This window comes from Cyclopterus lumpus, chromosome 19 (genome assembly GCF_009769545.1).
Source record: "Cyclopterus lumpus isolate fCycLum1 chromosome 19, fCycLum1.pri, whole genome shotgun sequence".
Lineage (NCBI taxonomy): Eukaryota > Metazoa > Chordata > Actinopteri > Perciformes > Cyclopteridae > Cyclopterus > Cyclopterus lumpus.
This window is the reverse complement of record NC_046984.1, coordinates 7,966,619-7,987,687: the sequence shown is the minus strand read 5'-3', so window position 1 is coordinate 7,987,687 and position 21,069 is coordinate 7,966,619. Positions and strand designations below refer to the sequence as shown.

General features: G+C 40.9%; 2 protein-coding genes across 3 annotated transcripts; one reads left to right on the top strand and one right to left on the bottom strand.

Moving 5' to 3' along the window:
* Positions 1-624: 624 nt before the first annotated feature.
* Positions 625-5,668, top strand: fam234a (family with sequence similarity 234 member A). Of its 2 annotated transcripts, none has more exons than XM_034559146.1 (12): positions 625-791; positions 1,449-1,750; positions 1,837-1,947; positions 2,054-2,239; positions 2,553-2,677; positions 2,806-2,938; positions 3,208-3,340; positions 3,465-3,608; positions 3,835-3,916; positions 4,015-4,167; positions 4,250-4,352; positions 4,489-5,668. In XM_034559146.1, exons 2-12 carry the CDS (start codon positions 1,480-1,482, stop codon positions 4,698-4,700), a joined length of 1,653 nt encoding a protein of 550 aa, XP_034415037.1. In that variant the 5' UTR covers positions 625-791; positions 1,449-1,479; the 3' UTR covers positions 4,701-5,668. The 2 variants fall into 2 exon arrangements, with proteins under 2 accessions (XP_034415037.1, XP_034415036.1); XM_034559145.1 differs by having other exon boundaries at positions 625-796.
* Positions 5,669-7,933: 2,265 nt separating this feature from the next.
* Positions 7,934-13,565, bottom strand: LOC117749084 (DNA topoisomerase 2-alpha-like). The gene is made up of 18 exons (XM_034559298.1): positions 13,548-13,565; positions 13,292-13,438; positions 13,046-13,136; positions 12,875-12,938; positions 12,579-12,724; positions 11,977-12,074; positions 11,677-11,889; positions 11,036-11,209; positions 10,642-10,743; positions 10,327-10,464; positions 10,094-10,232; positions 9,863-10,020; positions 9,504-9,629; positions 9,143-9,253; positions 8,716-8,821; positions 8,473-8,582; positions 8,160-8,252; positions 7,934-8,077 (listed from the first exon to the last, which is right to left on the bottom strand). The coding sequence occupies exons 1-18, from the start codon at positions 13,563-13,565 to the stop codon at positions 7,934-7,936; spliced, it is 2,178 nt and encodes a 725-aa protein (XP_034415189.1).
* Positions 13,566-21,069: the final 7,504 nt, after the last annotated feature.

Genomic DNA, 21,069 nt, shown 5'->3' with positions numbered 1-21,069 from the left:
ACATCTGACCGTCGAGACACATAGAGGGGTAAGGGGAAATGGAGCGGCAGACAAATTAGCAAAGCAAGCATTGGAACGCCAGAACAAGACAGACATTTTATTCAGCAAAGCAGAAACTAAATCAATAATCAAAAGAAACCTTATTAAGGAATGGCAGCACAGTTGGGATGCAAGAGGCACAGGAAGACATCTGTATGCTATTCAGAAGGAAGTTGAAGGGAGGATAACCAGAGGAAGCACTGCAAAAGAAAATATATTAACCAGACTGATGATTGGACACACAAGGCTGAACAAAACAATGCAACTAATAAATAAACACCCCGCAGGACTATGTGAGCACTGCAATATAGTGTAAACTGTAGAACATATCATTTGCCATTGCCAGAAATTCATAGTTGACAGAGACAGGTGAAGAGGAAGCTGGAAGTATACAGGAAATTGGGGGCCGGAAAGGTACTGCAAGGTACTGAGTGGTAGGAGGTTAGGTTTTTATTTTTTAATTTTTTTAATTGTTTACATTTTTTTAAGGGATAGATAACTCTGGTCCACACCCCAATACAGTAGGTGGCGGTAATGCACCTTTTGTTGGATACCATCCGCTATAAAGCCTAAAAAGCCTAAAAAGAAGAAGAAGAAGAAGAGAAAAGTCTACCTGAGAGACAAACTCAGGGCACTAATGCTCTGGAGATTTGTTTACGCAGCTGAGAGTGACGCGCTGCTCTGTTGGTGTGTGTCCTGGCCTGCTACCTGTAGTTAGCCACACAAGTGACCCCCGGAGACGATAGTGTGGGGTAAGGTAAGACTTTTATTTTTAGTCGGTGACAATTCTTAATTTGACCGTCAAGTGGCTGGTTAGCCGGCAGTCCTTCTCCCGCGAGGCCTGTGCTCAACAAGTTAGCGAACTAACCGTGAACTCCCCAGACCAAAGCTAACTGTGACTTAACCTAGCTAACATTGTACGTTACATAGTCTGGACAGCACGTTAGCTTGCTAACTTAACCTGACCTACTTAAGAGCAATACGCCCGAGGCTGTACAACAAACAACAGCCTGTGCTAGCTTCGTTGACGAGGATGGGTCATCATGGGTTTGTTGTGTTTGTGCTGAGAAATCTCTGGAGCCTGAATGGGCTCTGATCCTCAAAAGGTTGATGCAGCAGAAATGGCTGGGCTGTCATACACTTCCGCCATCCGTATTTTATTCATGTGCTATGTCTGTGCATGCCAGCTACTTTTGTCTGTAATTATTGCTGTTTTTAAGTTGTTTACACATGCACGTTTGTAGTTTTAAGTCACACTTGGGACGGATACAGCAGCACATGCTATGCCATGATGGGAGTATTCACTCTGTAGTAAATACCCAGGTTTTATTGTATTGTAAGTGTTTATTTAAGACCAGCATCATATTGAGATGAGGTTTTTACTATAAGCTTGTTCCCCTCTCGAATAGATCTGTAGGCCGGTAATGCATTGAGGCAATAATGGAGACCACAGGCAGTGCCACTGAAGGTGACCCTCTGAATAGGGGCGAGGACGGGGCAGAGACGAGAACAGTGCCATCAGCAACGGAGCTGAAGAAGAAGGGTTGTAAGGGAGTCTTGGGTGTTTCCAAATTGACCCATTGGCGAACTGCAGTCTTCTTCTTCTCCCTGTTCCTCTGCCTCACCATTGTGTTTGCCTTCTCATTCATCATCCCCTGTCCTGTCAGACCACAATATCTCGTTACCTGGAACAGGACTTTCTCTGAAGCAGGTGTGTAGAATGGTGTGCCGTTCGCCGCTTGGTAGTGTTTTACTGTTTGTGGAACTTACTGCTTTTACCTCCCTTCTCCGCCACAGCAACCTATGACTTCTTAGCTATTGAGGATGCCAGCAAAGACAAGGTGATGGATGTCCTGTTTGTCCTCCAAAACACAAAAGGCAGTCAGAACAATACATGTGAGGATGCAGGTATAAAGTGTTATTTAATTCATTAATCAGTAGGAAATGAGTTGGATTACTCTTTTTATATAGTGGATCGAATATGTATAATTCAGAGACACTCTGTGTTTTTCAGGTCTTCCCTCGCCATGTGTATTTGTGTTGGCAGTGGATGGAACAGATGGAGAGACCCTGTGGGAGTGCCCGCTGGCCCCCGAGTTCCACTGGGCCCAGTGTGGTCTGGATGAAGAAAAAGGCCAAACATGGGACTACTGTCTGCTGTCTCATTCTGACCAACTCACAGCTGTTGACAAATACACTGGTTGGTGACTCATTAATCTGTATTCTGTATACTATCAATTATATCACATTTTCATAATGTACAATGTTAGTGTTTTTGACAGATATGAAAATGTTTAAGCCCATATGTGTAAAAGTTTGATGTGATTTTTATAGCGCTTACAAGTTGTCCGGATGACATGCATTTGGAAAATTTGCTTTAGTCCATGTATTGCTTTCAGCTCTGAGTGTCCCGAAGTCGAATTTGTTGTAACAATTCAAGCGAGGATACAAAGCAACGCTGTAGTTTTATATTTATATATCAGTGCCCCTTTTTCTATGTGATGTGTCTACAGGTGACATCAAGTGGCAGCAGCCTCAGCCTCCCGGTCTGAACAGCACTGTGCCTGTTCTTATTGTCCCAGATCTGGATGGGGACAAGGTCAGCGATGTGGCTCTGGTGGCATCTGACAACACCCAGGTAAACACCAGTGATGTCATGCATTTATTTCCTTACTTTGCTTCTTGCTTATGGTGTAAGGCTTAAGTCGCATTGTACTTTTGAGTTTTCTTCAACGATAATGATTTCAATGTCTCACGTATCTGCAGACTCAGCTGGCATTCCTCTCAGGGAAGACAGGTGTCCAGATCGGTTCTACGGTGGCTCTTGACTCTACAGAGACAGCCAATCATCTTCCCTATTACACTACAGAAGGTTCTTACTATGTACTTCTACAAAAAGGTTTGTATCTTAAACAAGCGTTGACATGATTCTCAACATGTTAGTTCCCATCTGTGCTGCACTATATCTAAATAGTTAAGATGTTAGAAATTAAAACTGCATGTCAGTTTCTCTGTAGGAGAGACAATAACTTAAAACTGTGAGGAAGTTAAAAAGCCATCATTACCTTTTTATCAAAAGGAAAACTACACTTAACTCCAGGTTCCAATAAAACTGTTGTACATAGATATACACTGGCTGGCAGTGAGTAATCTTGTTCTCATTCACAGACACTGGCTTGTATGGACTGGCACTGTGGAGGATTGCTGCCAAGGCTAAAGCAGGGATGGAGGTGGGCCTCAAGAAGGACAAACACTGGGAGAAGGATGCCAGTGCAACATCTGGCCTTGTACCTGTCTACGAGTATGAACGCAGAATGCATACGCCTTTTGGTTATCCCTTCAACAAGAAAATATTTCTCTTAACAGCTCATCGTCGTTGTGGCTTTAGCCCAAAACTTTTGTTCATATTTATTTCTTCTTTGTAGATCTGATTCAGTGAGACAAGTGCTAAGAATAAGGGTAATGGGTCGTCTACCCAACCTGCTGCTTGTGACTGGAAACGAGGTGGCATTAGTCGATGGAAAACGTTTGCAGCTACTGTGGAGATTCAACACAAGCTCAATCTTCGGGTAACCCTTCTATTTGATTTTTGTATTGTACACACAAACAAATCAGTTTTATCACAATGCAAGACAATGTTTTTGGCTGGGAATCAAATTTTGTTGTCAGAAATATCATCTGTACATACATTTTGGTTTTAGGAGCGCGCTTTAAGAATCACTGTAAACTATATTCTGTCATTATAACTAGGCTGGTTGAGTCACATACGTCTTCTCTGTGTTCACCGTCATTCAGGAAGCCCTCATTTGGCCACTTTAACAAAGACGATGTCCTTGATGTTGTGGTCGAGGAGGATATTGGCAACTCCACAAAGAGGGTAAGACTGCTGTGCTACCTGAATAACATGTTCTGTCCAGCTTCTCTAATACGGTGATGAATTTAGACTCATACATTCACTGTCTGTGTGGTATGTAGGTCATAATTCTTGATGGGAGGTCCGGTGGTGTGCTGTGGGAAGTCACCCTTTTGGCGAGTCCGAACTCCCCGAGACCAACCTCAATACACACCACCAACTCCTTCTCTGTCTTTATGTTTTGGGGCATGATGCCCTCAGAGACCAACTCATCTGTAAGCACACTGTCTTTATTAAAAGATTCATGTTACCAGATTTCGCACAAAATGCTAATCAAACTCAAATGTTTAATTCCAGGAACCATTTGCAAGTGATCGACATTCTTACTTGCTCCTCCCTCTCTATTCTAAAGTCCTCCTTGAGTCGACCAGTGTCCTAGACCACATCATAACGTTTAAAGGTGCTTTTTCCTCTTGATTTTCCTTTTGCTTTAGTAAGGTTATATTGTTTTTTTAACAACTTGTGAATCAGTGGTTGTAGGGATGGGGAATCACAGAGTCCATCTCTTTGTGTGACTGTTTGTGTTTGCATCTTAGCCACTCTGTTGGAGAACGGGCGCCATGCTGCCTACATCCTGCTGACAGGTCCTGCGACGGAGGGAGTTGAAGGCACCGTGGTCCTCAGCAAGCGAAAGCTGAAGCAGGACGTCCCTGACAGCAAAGTGCTCCGTATTGGTACCGGCGGAACTACGGATACCAATAAGGACATCAAAGAGGCCTTCAATCGTCTCCGCTTCAGCGATTGGTGAAAGGACCAAATGTAAAATGTAGAGTGTATCCTCAATGTTGAAAGCATTTTGGCACAGCTGATTCTGGTGGCTTAAAAACCAAAGTGTGTCCACTAGCTATGACTTTCAAACTACTGACAACCCAAACAAAATCTGTTTCTGTTTAGAGACTTGGGTTGACAGCTCTTTTAATCTCCATTGGACAAACTGGGCATTATCCGATTTCAGACTTGACTTCAGCCATACATCATATGGAGTTTGATCATACTTAGTGTCCAAAGAACCACTGGCCTCTGACAATCGCACAGCATGTCTGCTCCTCTCCTGCTGATAAATCCATGAAGAGTTCCTGCCATGCAGTACTGTTTCTAGCACTTTCATGCATTAATGCAATGCTCTTTTTTTTTTTTTTTTTTTTCATTGCAGAGGCTGGATTATTATTTGAATCTATGCAACTTTGTCGTACTGGGCTTTGATAGCAGCAGACGCATGCCACCACAGGTGGTCGTTCAAAGTGTATTATTTGAATTATAGCAGCATAAAAGGCAAAGTCATAGGGCTTTCTTTTTGGTACCTTTCCGAAAACCTGTGCAGTAAAACAGAGCGATGTACACTGAAACTTGAAATATGACAGAAACCCCACCAACCTGACACGATGTGGTTACATTTTTAGTTACATTTTCTGTTCATTGTAGTCAATGGTACTGTTGTCGACAATCAAGATGTGTGTATTTCACTTTTTCAATCCAAGATGCTGTAACTATGCTCTTTAATGCACACTGACTTAACCTTTGAGTCTCAACGGTTCTCCATAATATTTAGTTACTGCTGTGGGTTTTAACTCAGTGATTTGTTTTAGTTGAATGGGTTCAAATGAGCTTCCTGTTTTTGCTGTACATTAATGTATTGAACCTGTGGGCCTTTGTCAAAGCTGATGTTTCTCTCTAACTTTGTTTTAATTTGAGCAATATTAAACTATTTTAAAATGACTGCCTTTGTGTCATCTCGCTAACTTGCTGTGCTCCACAGCAAGTCAAACTGTTGGTGTTTGTGAAGAGTTTTAGCAACGGTTATAATGTGCTTGCGAACGTCGTTTAATGCTCGTTAGTAAGTTGGTAACATTTAATAACATCGTTAACGCACTGGTGAAGAAAATAGTTATCATACTATTACACGTTTGTTGCATGAGGCCCATACGTTTTTAGAAACCATCCAGGCTGACGTTAGTTGCCTGTTAACCCTGATGTTCACGCTGCATTGTTTCCTCATACAGTGGTTCTCAAACTGTGGGGCGTGGAGGTATTACAGGTGGAGCGCAAGGGGAAATGCAGATTTTCTTTAAAATTTCAAGACCTTTATTGAGGACTTCACATATTACAAAAGTACACGGACATAACACTCATTCATCAATGTGCTTAGATGGATTGGTTGGTTGGCATGCTGGGGGCAGAGAGTGCCAAACTCACAAACCAGGCCCGGTTCATCTTGGAGAAAATCGAGGCAGCTTGGTCATTGGTGAGTGACTAGAATGTGTTTTGATTTTCTTTCATCAAAAGTATTAATGACGTTCATCTTTATTTAGAGAACAAGCCAAAGAAGGAACTTATTTGCATGTTGCAGCAGACTCAAATAATTGTTACTATGGAAACGGTGACATCATCTGTGAGGTGTGATGTCACAGAGGAATCAAAGATTCAAATAACTGCTACGACGGAAACAGTGACGTCGTCTGTTCTGAGGTGTGGGGGAGGGTGTAACTCTCCCCTTACTGAGAGGGTGTCCTACACCCTCTCCATACTGGTTGCGTGCCTGCCAGAGTCGCGGGACTTTGGCAGGCGTGCAAGCAGTAGAAGGGAGGTGTAGGGAGCAGAGACGCTCACGGTTCTGAATTTTACACCCACCCTGAGGGAGAGGGTGTAGACGGCAGAGACACTGGCGGTGCCCAACAAATGCTGGTCGCGCCTCGTGCCTTCTGCCTAATCCCTCTCCAACGAGCCTGGTGGAAGTCACTTATATTTATAAACTCTGGTCTTGTGCTCTGTGATGTCACTGAGAGAGATCAAAGACTCAAATAATTGCTATACGAAAACAGTGACGTCATCTGTTCTGAGGTGTGGGGGAGAAGCTAATTTTCTCTTTTTGTCGCAAAATGAACTGATCAAGAAATCAAAGACTCAAATAATCGTTACTATGGAAACGGTGACGTCATCTGTGAGGTGTGGGGGAGGAGCTACTAGCTATTTTTTAGTTGCAGAATCAAGTAATCAAAGACTCAAATAACGGTTTCTATGGAAACATCGACACATATAACACAATATGGGATCTGAACTGCACTACAATAACATAATGTCTTCGAGCTCTATTTAAAGTTCCCCATGCCACACGCCTTCTCCGTCACAGTGCGAATGTATTCATTATTTTTGGAGCAAATTTATTTATTACCTCTGACAGAGTTACACCCTCCCCTTACTGCTTCCACGCGCTCTAACTGGCGCGCAAGCAGTTTCTGTATTTGTAGTAGTTTGTATTCCATGGGACACCCGTGTAATGAGCTCCTGAAATGTTGAACCATAATGGACCACGAGGATCCATATTTATTAAACTATTCATTCCTTTAGCTATTGTAAGCCACAATTAACACATTTGCAGAAAACCAAGAACTGGGACGAGGACGACAGCTTTCAGGTTTCAGACCAGGAGGCAGCAGCTCTCGTGGCGGCGCGAGACAAACGTGCACGGAAACCTGTAACCTACAACCAGGACTCGGATGAAGACTTTTAAATTTGACTTGCCGAGTCCGTTTTAGATTTTGTGTTAAAGACATGTGATTGTCTTTGATTTTATCACTTGGAAGGATGGTTCCATTTTCGCGAGTGGCTTGCATAACCGGCAGTCCAAAAAATATATAAAACTCATCCTGTCTAGTTTTAGTCTTGGAATTCTTTAATTGTCTTTAGTAATTCACTTGTTTCTTTTTGTTTTGTCTTGTAAAAATGTCAATGGCTGTTCATTTTATATTTAGAAAAAAATAAAGTTAACTTTTTTGTATTGATTGTGCTTGGACTTGTTATTATCTGTCTGTACAAGTTAGGTTCTCAGTTTTCAAATGATTTGTGACTGAGGAGCATCACCTGGATGTAAGTGTATATATATATACTTATATATATGTGTATATATATATATATATATATATATATATATATATATATATATATATATATATATATATATTTATATACAGTGTTTATCAAGATTTACAAGCGTGTTCTTTCATTTAACATACCGTCCACCAGGCAGGGGATGGACCTCTCATTGTCAGAGTTGGAGAAAAGTACCAACTCCTTGTTGACAAAGTCGTTGTACGAGAGGGACTTGGTGGACTGACTGTACAGGTACTCCTGTGAGGAGACAGCAAGATACAATGAAACCCAACAGAACACAGTAATAAAACACATCAAATCCATCAGTTGTTGGCGTTACCTCTGGCAGGTTGTGAGCCCTGCGCTGACGCCTGTTGACCATGAAGTTGGTCAGCCACACTTTACGCTCGTCCACCTTCTTCTTGCTAAAGGCCTGGGCGAAAAAAATAAAATTTAAAAAAAATCACAAGAATAGATATTAACACAAACTTATTATAGCATCGTCAGGAAGTTAGAGATACTTTAATAGTGCACCCTGTAATTGGTTTACAAAAGGGCCTCGAGGTGTTAATTATATTTTATGTGAGCCTCCTCGGGTGTACTATAAATTGCATTGGCTGATAAAACAGCCAACAGGACGGGTGACATCTTACAAGGGTGATAGCTTCATCATCTTCAGTTCCAGAGTACTTGAATGGGATACGGTGTCTCTGCATATCAGAGAAGTACTCCTTGGCTTCCTGCGATGTGCTGGTTCCCAAACCTGGATGGGCAAAGGCCACAAAAGGTTAGCTAGAGCATTATAAAGACACAAGGTTATAACCATCACATTAGCCAGGTATGAAGGGCTGCTTACTTGTCGTGTATACTACCACACAGGGTTTTTTATAACAAACCTTTGTAGTATTTTGTTCTCCAAGATTTGTGGTTGGGCTGGCTCTCCTTCCATGCAAGGTATTCAGGGATACTGTAGAAATACAGCTGAGTTTTCTTATGCGATGCCTAAAGAGAAGGAAAAAGGAAAGAAGTCTGTTTGTTGACAAAATGGTAAAATAAGGATAGAATAGCACCATCAAAAAAGATTTATGAAGAGTGAGATATTTACATAAATGGAAGAATTGTTGTCGAATTTGTTGGTTTTGACACCAGATGGCAGTGTTGTTGCAAATTCAGGGAGACAAATCAAAAGGTGTGGACCTCAACCAGGTCTAGAAATCCTCCTTTGTCTCACAATATATATTCTTTATTCCCATATAATTTAGCTTTAAATAACTTGTCAAACACAGGCCAGATATCTTGTGGTTTCAGTGAGAGACTATGCACCTTGATGATGGGGGTGATGAACTCCTCCAGGAAGTTGTGGCGCAGCAGTGACGGCCAGTTATGGTGGATGAAGTTGATTAGAAGGCCCTTAATGTGGGAGCCATCTTGATCCTGTCAAAATCACCAGAATACAGAAGATTCAAGTGTTATTATTGTTATCAGTAAAGATGAATCTACTCTAACTTGTACATGTGGCACTGGCACCTAAACTAAAGTGGGTGATGTGAAAAGAAGAGTTTACAAAGTGCTCTATGACTGCACTAAAAAGCAGTGAAACAAGTTTTAAAGGATGAACACAAATGTAATACACGAAACAGCAAAGCAAAAAGATGGAAGATGAGAATAAAGACTCCTGTCACACCTGATCTGTCATGATCATGATCTTGCCATAACGCAGACTCTTGAGGGATTCTGGGCTGCTGTAGTTCTTCTTGTACTGAAGGCCGATGATCTTAATGATGCTGTTGATCTCTGCATTCTCCATGATCTGATGAGGAAGAATAAACAACTTCACCCTCATCTGTTTGCTGAACTAAATGAGGCAGATAATGCTCAATACGGTTCTCCGATTGAACCCATTGTTATTATGCGTTTTAAGATATCGTTAATGCATCCGTGTCCATCAAAAAGGTAAATCCAACAATACAAGCTGCACCTTTATGATATGCAAGACATGTGCATCTGAACATGCAGCTGCCATGTAATGCTGTTTGGCCTCACTTGCTTGAGTGTGGCCTCCCGGACGTTGAGCATTTTTCCTCTGAGAGGGAAGACGCCATAGTTGTCCCTGCCGATCACTCCCAGCCCAGACACAGCAAGTGTCTTGGCCGAGTCTCCCTCAGTAAGGATCAGCGTGCAGCCGATGGAGTCCTTCCCACCTACCAGAGAACACGTTATTGCAGGATGATAGCGGCTAAGACTGTGCAGAGAAAACTGGTGTGTGTACAATACCTGCATTATTGGCATCATCCAGTTTAGGCACCCCTTTGATTTTTGAGTGCTTAACACTTGAACATTTCTTGTTTAGCTGGGTCTGGGCCTTGAACTTCACCCAGTTCATGATACTTTCTACAATCCCACAGGATGTGGCCTGTGGAGAACATAAAATGAAGAGGAATGTGTGATATCTGAATGATTACACTTCTGTAGGTAAAAATCCAGTTCCAGGGATTCTTCATTGGCACCTGTTTAATAAACTTGTCACTGAGAGGACAAGTGGACCCAAAGTTCTTCTGCTGCAGTGTCATGTTCTCTTTGGTCTGAGAGTCAAAGGTCGGGTTCTCAACCAGGCAATTGACAAACAGACACAGGTGGTTCTTCACCTGGATGGAGAGGGAGTGGAGAATTATCAGTTATGTGTTCTGCGAACAAGAGACTAGAAATCTCTGGATCATTTTCCACTCATCTACTCAGTATTGCTGCAGCAATTATGACAACAATGTAATCACGTGATTTGAGCTCCATACAACCCCCCAAACATCACAATGAGATGACTGTACCTGGAAAGGCTTGATGGCCACCCCAGCTTTGTTCTTCTTCTTCACCACTTCAATGAGCTTGCTAACCAGCTGGTCAGCAACATAGTCAACGTGCCTCCCTCCCTGAGGTCCAGAGGACAAACACAAGATCCCAGTTAGAGAATAAATGACATTGGTCTTAATCAAAGTGACACAAAGTGTCCGGGAGAACTGCCAAACATTACTTTGCTGCAAAAGCAGCCCGTTCTACTGGTTCAGTCAGCTTTAATGCTTCAATTTAAACAGGGCTGACACATTAAGATAAAAATAATATTGGTGCCCAGAATTCCACCATACTTAAAAAGAAATGCAATTATTGGTTTAGCTGTCAGAACCAGGAGTAAATCTATTACTGTTACACAATCAATGACATTACCTTGGTTGTAGCGATACTGTTCACAAAGCTGACTTGCTGGAAACCTTTCTCACTCATGGTGAGGCAGACCTCCCAGCGCTCGTTGACAATCTCGTGGACCACGATGAGGGCAGCGCCAAGCTCGTCCACCCGGTCCTTCACATACATGTCCACGTAGTTACGGAAACCTGTAAGCTGGAGTACAAGGGTGGTCTTAGTCTGGATCACAAGATTTACCCTCGACATGCTTTTATGCAACGACCGGTAAAAATATAAAAAAGGTAGAAAATGAGGGTTGCGTTTATTTATGTACATTAAAAACCATCCATGCAACTACTGCATTAAAGCCATGTACAAGTTTAGGATGTAAAAAAGGCTTTGAGAAATGCCATATTATATAATTTAGTACTCCGAATGGAAATTCAATTTATTTTTACATTTTCTCAGCGCAAGGAAGTTGGCTTCAAAATGTAGTATTAAGTTTCTGGAAGCTGTGTTGACATTTGTTGACGATATGTGAAGGGAATTTTGACTCTATCAATGATATTTGAAAGGACAAATACAACCCGATTTGTAGTTTGGTAAGATAGCCGATAGGTAGGGGATTGAGAAAGCCATAAACTGAAAGTGAGAAAGAAAGATTAAACAGCATGATAACTTACTGGCAGCCTTTTGCCATTGAAAAACACACGGACGCCCTTGGAGGATCCAGCTATGTCGTACGCCCTCCTGGTCATCAGAGCCACTGTGTCTTTGTCCAGAGTGCTCATTTTAAACTTGGCGAGGTCCGGCATGAAGGTGATGCAAGTGTATTCCTCTCCATCAAAAGGTTTGATGTGGGAATCTCCTGTCCTGCCCATGTTGTCGTACCAAGTCTAACATGGAGATATTGTGAAATTACATATTTCCCCTTCAAGTTACAATAATGACAAAAGAGTAAATGTGGTCAGCCTCCCTCCTACCTGCTTGAAGGTCTTCTTTGACTCTTTACAGGAAGTCTCTACAGTGAACTTTGTGCTAAAGATGTTGCAAAGCTTAGCACCATATCCATTGCGTCCACCTAAACAAGAAGTATTGGTATGAAGACGTGGGTTAGGATATTAGAAAAGCAATCGTCAACTTATTAAACACAAAACATGGCTGTATTGTATGTATACAAAACCCCATCTGTTGCTTTAAATTACATTTCTGTTGACTACCCAGGTCTTATGTGCATAGTTTGCAATGGTGATGAAATATAATGAAATGTTTTTTGGACTGGGGATGTTTAAACTATATTCTTACATGGAGTCTGTGTGATTATTATAGTTATATATTATTAGTGCATATATATTATAGTGTTTGTTTGAATGTGTTTTCAAATAAAGTTTCAATATAAACATTTGTTATTGTGTAAAGTGTAAAGTTGCTCAAGCATCGTCATCACAGACCGTTGCAATTGTTTGTAATTTAAAAAATAATCAAAACCAAAAGCCAAAATGGCCAAAACAGAAATAAAAACCTAGGATGTTAAAGTATGATATATTCCAATAAATACACTCCAGTCTTCCTATATCAGTCTCACCAGTGACTTTCTTCTCGTCATCATCGTAGTTACTGGAGGTGAGGAGCTGTCCAAAGATGAGAGCAGGCACATAGACCTTCTCCACTTTGTGCTCCACCACAGGGATACCCTTCCCATTATTCCACACACTGATGGTATTGTTCTCACTAAAAAGGAACAACAGACACACACATTTCATCATGTGCTTCTGGTATCGCAAATGAGCTGGATATGGAGCCATTTGACAACATAGAAGCAAAGGGACCGTGTGATATGTTGAGATCTTAATTGGTCATCCAATGTTATATATTACTCACACATCTATGTTGATCTTGATGATGGACATGCTCTTGTCCCTCTGCTTATTGTCAGCTGCATTTACTGTAGGAAGGGGGGGAGCCTCAGTATAGGAAGACTGCCAAGTGATGGCCTGCAATTTGTCTTTTTACATTACACACCGTCTAAAATTGTGTGAGCTATTTACTCACCAAGGATCTCATCAAAAATCTTGTAAAGCCCAGACACAAACATCACATCACGGCAGTTCAGTCCATCCTCCTTATCGTACACCCACATTTGCTGAGGAAAGAAGTATAATGTGAACCATTCATTCTTTGTTCTCCTGATCAACAACCTGCAACTCTTCTTCGGTGAGATTTAACCAAGGACTTAAATTGATAAACGTTTATTAGAGAAGCCGTCCATTTCAAAGACATTGCCATGTGACCTCTTACTTGGGTGACAGGCTCTACGGAGCCAACGTAGGAGTCCGGTCGGAGCAAAATGTGCTCCAACTGCGTCTTCTTCTGGTAGATCCTCTCCACTGACATCCGCTTCGCATCTTTCTTCGTCTTCTCCACCGGCTTGTTTTCAAAGGTTTGCTGCAAATGACACACGGTTACCTTTTGAGTTTACTTGCATTGCACGACTAAGGCTTAATTTGGGCTACAAGTAACCGTTGAACGTTACCGTTTACAGATGCTTCTTCACCCTCTCCACTCTCTTCATATATTTACTGCTTAATGCTGGAGTTTAAAATGTTATTTAGCTCACACTCTACCACCTGAACTCTTGCCTGGCTGCACTAAAACTGACATCTGAAATCTGAAATCTTGGACCCACTTTGAAAATTCAAAACTTGGAGCTAACCTCTGCACTGACCAATCAAACGAAGGCCTTCTGAAGTTTTCCTCCAATAGAAAGCAAACCCTCTCTTTTTTTCAATCAACTTCCCAAGATAGAAAAGAATAGAATAGAATCATACATGCTTGAAAAAATAAATAATCTGATTTGGTAATAACTGGCCAATGTGGAAATAAGCATTCACTTTTGTAAACAGTGATCGCTTAATTGAATAAAGTGATTACATTTGTCATTGATCACATGTTCATGATTAAGCCACAATTAATACACCAACACTGATTAAGGTTAGCTGAGACAATCTACCAATATGATATATCTTACAAAACATGATCAAAATTAACCTTTTTCCAATATATGACTAGGTATATATAAATGCACAGCTTATGTGTCATTTATAGAGTGGTGACTGAGTATGAACTGTGGTATGTTTTGTTTGTTTGTTTGTTTTGGCTGTAGCCTGCTACAGCACACTGGAAACACTCACCTTGAGATTGCTAACTTAGAGCTTTAAAGGTGTTGGGTGAGCAGCGTCAGAACAACAGCCCATTTATGCGTAAAAATGGCTGCAATTTCCACACAGTTCACATTGGGTTTTGATGTAAACACCAATAAACCTTTAACTCAGCGCTTGTACTATAGGCTACAAGTGATAGCCACATATTTTGAAAAAACAAATTTAGTGGTGTAAAAGTTCAGAGAATCTCGAGCTACCTGGTGCTTGGAAGAAGAAGCTCCGAAGCCAGAGATATATAATCAAAAGTATTTAATTATAACAAACAAGAGTCATCAGTATACATACATGGTGCAGGCCCGGACGCGCTCACATGGCTTCGCTTCCACAGTCTCCTGACGTAGCCAGCAGTTTCTGTCTGGCGTCACCACGTAAGAGACCAAATTCATGTCTTACAATTAGTTTTATTCGCAGTCCATTCGCTGAGCTAAGCTCCCATTGGTTAGTGGAGGTATTCATGCAAATACCTTTCAGAGACACAGCATGCTACGCTGACCAGCGAATAAGACATGAGGTTCACACCTGAAGGTTAGTTCCATTGGCCACTTCAAAGAATGCCTCAAATCGATAAATTAGCGGGGTCAAAGCTCACACTTCCGGTCAAGGACAGGAAGTTCCTCTTCAGAATAAAACCCTATTATCCTGCCTTCAGAATAAAAGTAACATCTCAGGTTTCAATCGACATCCCTTTAACTATTGTCTAAACAATAAAATATCCATTCATTCTCATGCATCATACAATTAATCATTACATTTGTCATTAACAAACAGAATAATAAAACAGTGATCCTCTCTTATGCTTCATAATACATTCCTCAGAATATTCCTCAAATTAATTATCATAACTTTCTTTATGTATTAATTTAAAACACAACCTCTCTTATCTACATGTGCATGTGTATATGAAATCCACTACAACTCAACAGTGGCAAAACAGACCTCTTTTGACTCGTACTAGTTCTATTAAACGCACACTTCCGTTTCAGCGCTTCTAAAGCTTTTGAGCATATTCTAGGTGAAAACATGCGGTTAAATCCTCATCAAATTATTTACTAGATTTAGTTTTCTCTCCCATTATCAAGTCTGTGATACAAATGTATTCTGTTCCATAATACAATTGCATAACTAACTTATTACTATGCCTCACTGGTTACCAACTTATAGGCCTGTCTTTATTGATGGCATATCACTCAAGCTACTGTATGGCACTTTTAAAGCTTCTCCATTTTCTTTGAAGTCTAATATAATCCTGCAGAAGTTCAAAGAAACTGTCATATTCACACCTGCATAATGACATTCAGGAAGCCGCAGTATTCAACGTCTGTCTGCACATTCCATCTTATTAACATCTCGTCTTGAAGCTACACCTGCTGAGTCTGCAAAACATTTAACACCTCACCGAAAAGTCAAGTGTTTATCAGCACCTGAGGTACTTGTATCAGCCAAAGTACCTACAGCCGGGGACAGCTGCTTCTTACACAGGCTAAATATGTTTCATGCTGAAGCTGTAAATCTCGTCAATGAACGAAATAGTAGCAGGTTCAAAATGCATCACTTTTGATTAATCAGAGAGTCAACATCACTGGCACAGTTCAGGATATATATTCACACTCGATAACTCAGAACTAGAGGGAAATTTTTTAATCCGTCATAGAAACACTGTTTGACACGGTCGCTCGGATGATTCAAAACAAACAAGCACGAACCACAACAAGCTCACCACTGCACAACACCCTAATAAACCACTGTGTATGTGTACCTTTTAGTCACCAGGGGTGCAAATGTACAGAAATTGGCTCGGCTATAAAGTGTGTTCCTGGGAGTGCAATGTTATCTTTTTCTCAAAGTGTTCAGTATCAATTTTGCTTCATATATCAATATCCTCTCTCCCACATTTCCTTCAATCTCTCTGTCACACACTCACGCACACCGCACATGATAGCTGCCTAAAAGCTATTTAGTTTATTTAATGAGTTTATCTCCCGAGAAGTATGGCGGTGTAGTTTCACGAGAGTCCTCAACTGATGCATTTGCAGCGTCGTCGAGCAGAACTTTCCTTCGTGTCTGCTGATGTAAAGTGATTCAGACATTTAAGACAGCATTATAGAGAAAAGACAGGATTCTATTCAGCACTAAGCAAACATCGGCCTTTTCTTTTCTGGTCCGGTGGCTATCAGTGAATGGAAATGCAGTGCCCTGATTTATCTAACAGCTCTATCATACTTATCTGTCTTCCTCTGCTTTGTTGTTGCCCACTCATCTGACCTTGGCATGATAATAATAGGGCTGAGGAGCTTGAACTGTAGTCCAACGGATGTAGTATGTACACAAATACACCCACAGCTGCACACATGAATGAAGGTGCCAACACACATTACAGTTTGATTTTGCTAGAAAGAATGATTGTTCCTGAGTCCTTGAATAAATATAATAGAATGTCAAGCCAGCCGCCCTCATCCTTGTTTTCATACCTGCAACACAAGGGATCAGGTATGCTACCTTGAAAATAGAAAATGTTTGATCCCACTGAAAAGGAGACAATTTAGACTCAAAATGTACTTTTTGAGCCTGTATATGTACTTTTTTTCTTCAGAAGAAGAAACTTGAGCATTGTTGAGTCTTGTGTAAGATAGAATTCACTGTTACCTTTAAACCCCATCCGTCATCGTTGCATAATCCAAAGGAAAAAACAACAACAACAACAACAACAACAACAACAAATGAGTTAATTTGTGAGTTTTAAAAGGTAGAGAGCTGTTTCCACCTGTTTCCACCAGTCTGTAGGCTAAACTATGCTAACTATTCTCCTGCCTCTAGCTTCATATTTAACGAGTGGTATTAATCTTTTTAGCTCCCAGCAAGAGTGCAAATAAGCATTCTAACCAAAATGCTGAACTAACAATTTGATGGTAAGACATACAAGACAATCTGACAAATTAGGTACTTTGGCAAATTCATGTTGATGTAGAATACCTTCCATTGGCTTCTGATACCATTTTCTAAGAGTACTTTCAAATGTATCTATCTTCAGAGTAGAACATTTAAAGGTAATTGATGTGTTTTGTCGTTGTTGCCACTATGCCATTACTATTCAAACCCTGTAGCACACACACAGGCTTCCTCTTATCTAGGTTCTAGTGGCCAGTTTGAAATGGGGAATACTAAGTACACGGCATCCAAAAATAGTCATCCATCTGAAGTTGCTGAGAGATGTTATTAAAGTAGATGGACACGCTCGCTCTCAGTACCACCTGCTTCCCTGTTTATTTATAGATGGGTCTGTGTTTTCTGAGGCCTCAGCTTGACTATTGGGCATAGATAAACTTGATGTGTCATAGATATGTTGATTGATAGCTGTCTGAAGGGGCTGTTTGGTACAACTTGGTGTCATACAAGGATAGAGCTGCTTTACAGATATTGGGGTGACAGGAGTATGTGACAGAGTATGTTCCAGAAGGAACCGGGGTTGTGAAAAAGATCATATCTGTTGACGACAAGGATGCATTTAAACATTATCTCTTCATTTAAAGGTTTTCATGCATGCAATCCTAATGAAATGTAATCTTTATGACATATGCTCATATACATTTGTAATCTTTAAGAAACATTTGAATATAGATGAATGCTTTAAGATGAAATGGATTGATGACACTGCAGATAGTGCATTACGTTGTGGTGTCTGTGGTTGACTGATCTGTGGGAAGATACACAAAGTGACCCTGGGTCATCAGGTCACCCTTTTGTTTGAGCCCCTGCTGTGAAGAAGTTTGGGATTCCCTGCATATGTGGAAGGCCCCTGGTACGAGAAAGCCTTCTACGGCTAAGCTGTTTATATGCTTTCTTTGTTAATACTACTTTATAAGGCTGAGTGTAACACACGGTAGAGTGCTCAGTCTCATTAAAGATCTGTCAGCGAATAGAGGAATATTGTATTTGTGCGTTTTTTGCCTCACTCTCTTCTCACTGCAGACAGCAACTGATGGATCATCAGCAAAAATGTAGTTATTTGAGACATTTTATTGTGGATTTTGACATACGCGCACTTTCATTGGCTCAGATTTCGGACCACTAACGCCTACTGAATTGCTACGACTTGATCTTCAAGAAATAGTTTAACAATTTGTTTCACCACTTTTTCCCCCTCTTAAAAGAGTGGTATTAATTGTTCTCATCTAACTCCAAGCAAGTAAGTGTACTTCTCAAAATATAACACTTTTTCTGTTTATAAAGGTTGTTCTTGATAAAAGTCACTGGGTGAGAGTTGGAGATGCGTGCTCTTCCCTGCAGTTCACTCCCTCATGAGTTTGTTAAGTGAATTCACTTCTTCACTTTCTGAGTAATTATTTCCTGGCAAGAACGACTCACACGTCTTCCTGTCGGTGTTAGAGGAACAACAGCAAGTAGAGCATGTCGAGCGTAATGTGGGTACTGATATGAAAACGCTCGTCTAGAAAGAATTAATGGTGGAACGGAAAACATTTAATTTACAGATCCATGCTTATTGTGAGTATTTAGCTCAGGTAATTCCAGGTGTGTGTCAGATGAAATAGCTGGCAGCAAACTGTAGAGGGTAGAACAACTAATTCATGTTCATGCTCACAGGAAAACATACAAAAAGCAAACTAGATGACAAAAAAATAAGATGCGACTTGTGGATAGTCAAACCTTTAACACACCTTTGAAGACCTCCCACCAGTGTTTAGGGAAGTCACTGTTAACCTCTAACCCTTATTGAAAGACTATTTTGGTCATGGTTTGACCGTCACATTTCAAGCAGTGTCCTTAGAAGTCCATAACATGACCTTTTAAGGTGAACACCCCTCCCTGGTTGTCATTGTGAACATGTCAGAGAGACACAATGAAGGACTAAGAATTATGAATTACTTTAAAAGGGCAGTGGAAAACAGCTTGAACCACCTCCATCCTGTGTTGGCAGGCAACTGTAACAACTTAACATTTAAGATGCCATACATCACAATCACTGACGCCACTTTGATGATTGTGCACTGAGTGGTGCATGTTACCACTCAGTGTTTTGCAAACATAACAAAACATTTGCAGTAAAAGGAACACATTATCTTTTAAAGAGTAAGAACTGTTTGTCTTTAGCAAGGTCACATATGGATTAAAAAAAGGAAGCAGGATGGATTAACCAGCTTCATCAACCGGCAGAGTGAAATATAGAGTACCCTGACTTTAATAGTATTGACTGAGATAGCCCAAAGAGCACTGACTCCAGTCATTAAAAACATGTACAGCCATGCATGATTGGAATAAGTTTGGTGATCCCTTGACCTTTCATTTAGTCCCATCATCAGGTCAAAGTCTTTTCCAGTACATTGTGTCAAATGCTAATGAACAAATGTTAGCATCCGAACTTGCGAAACAACGATAGTGGACATGGTAACCGTTATTGATGCTAAACATCAGCTCGTAGTCACTGTTAACATGTGAACATGTTCGCAAATCACTACTATGAATATATTTATAAAGCAAAGATTTGAAAAAGGCCAACAAACTTTGCATTGCAGGTTTTTGTTTTTTAGTAACCACTTTTAATTCATTTTTTACAACCCCTTGTGGGGGTACCGATCCCCAGATTTTGAACCATTGACCTAAAACACAACATGTATTCTGGAAACGTGTAATGGATGACCTACAAACTCCATTAACCCATTTGAGCACTTAGCCATTCATGATCTGCTTTTACTGAAGACTCCACACTCTTGAGGTCGGAAGCTTTTGAGAAGACTCAAAGCTCTGTGAGCGAGGGAATTCACCAAGGATCAATTAATGTCTACAGCACTTTCACATCACCAGTCCATTGTTCCCTTCATGTCAATGATATCAGACTTCAAAGACAGGGATCTTCACATGGGAAGATGAAGTGAGGTTACGGGCAGTAGCGGGGAAATCCTTTTAATACACATTTCTCACTGTTTTTGATTTAAAGGTTCAAGACAGGTGAGGAAATAAATATTTAAAGTGCAGCGGATTGTTGAATTCATAAAGACAAGGCTGTGGTTTGATCTTACTCAGGGACGATGACTAAGCAGGGAGCCAGAAACAGACTGTGAGTGTCTTTGTGCGTGCTTATATGTATATTCATGTATGTGTGAGCAGGCGAGACAAAGTAGGATCTTATTAATACTATCTACTGCAACTCAGAGCACACAGAGGAGACTGATGGTGAACTGTTGCCACCTTGTTCAGATGACATTATAGAATTTATTTTAGCTAATATTTTCTCATCTAAAATCCCACTCATGGATTAATGTCAGCTTGCAGGTATGCCACCTGCACAGGTATCAGGGTAACAGAGAGGATGCCTGAGCCTGAGTGCTTGACAGGTTGGAGAGAACAAAATAGAGAGGTGGAGGTGGAGGGGGAGTTTGATCCACTTTAAAGTGTAGTCAGGACTAATGCTTGGTTGATAAGGCATCCAGCGCCCATCTAGCTGCCAACCACAGCAGAGCATTTTAAGTAATCTGATCAAGCTGGGGGAAACTGACTGCCAGTGCACTCTCTCCTACCGATCAGGAAAGTAATCCTATTTTCTGCTGTTTCGCTGTCATGTGCTCCTCCACCTATCTGATCGCCCTCTAATTGACAAGAGCAGCCTCTTAACCTCAGGCCTGTAACAGCAGTGACTATAGAGCAGCAACAACGAACACCAAGTTATGTGATGTGTTTCTCATGACAAGGTTACTGAAGTGTATAATGGCTTCATCGATCAATCAACCAAAGACTTGAAACATTATTAGATTCAGTTTTGGTTTTGACTTTGGCCAATATATCTACAGGTTAGTGCAACATTGAGATAACCCACCTCACCGTAGAGAGTACAGATGTGAGTTA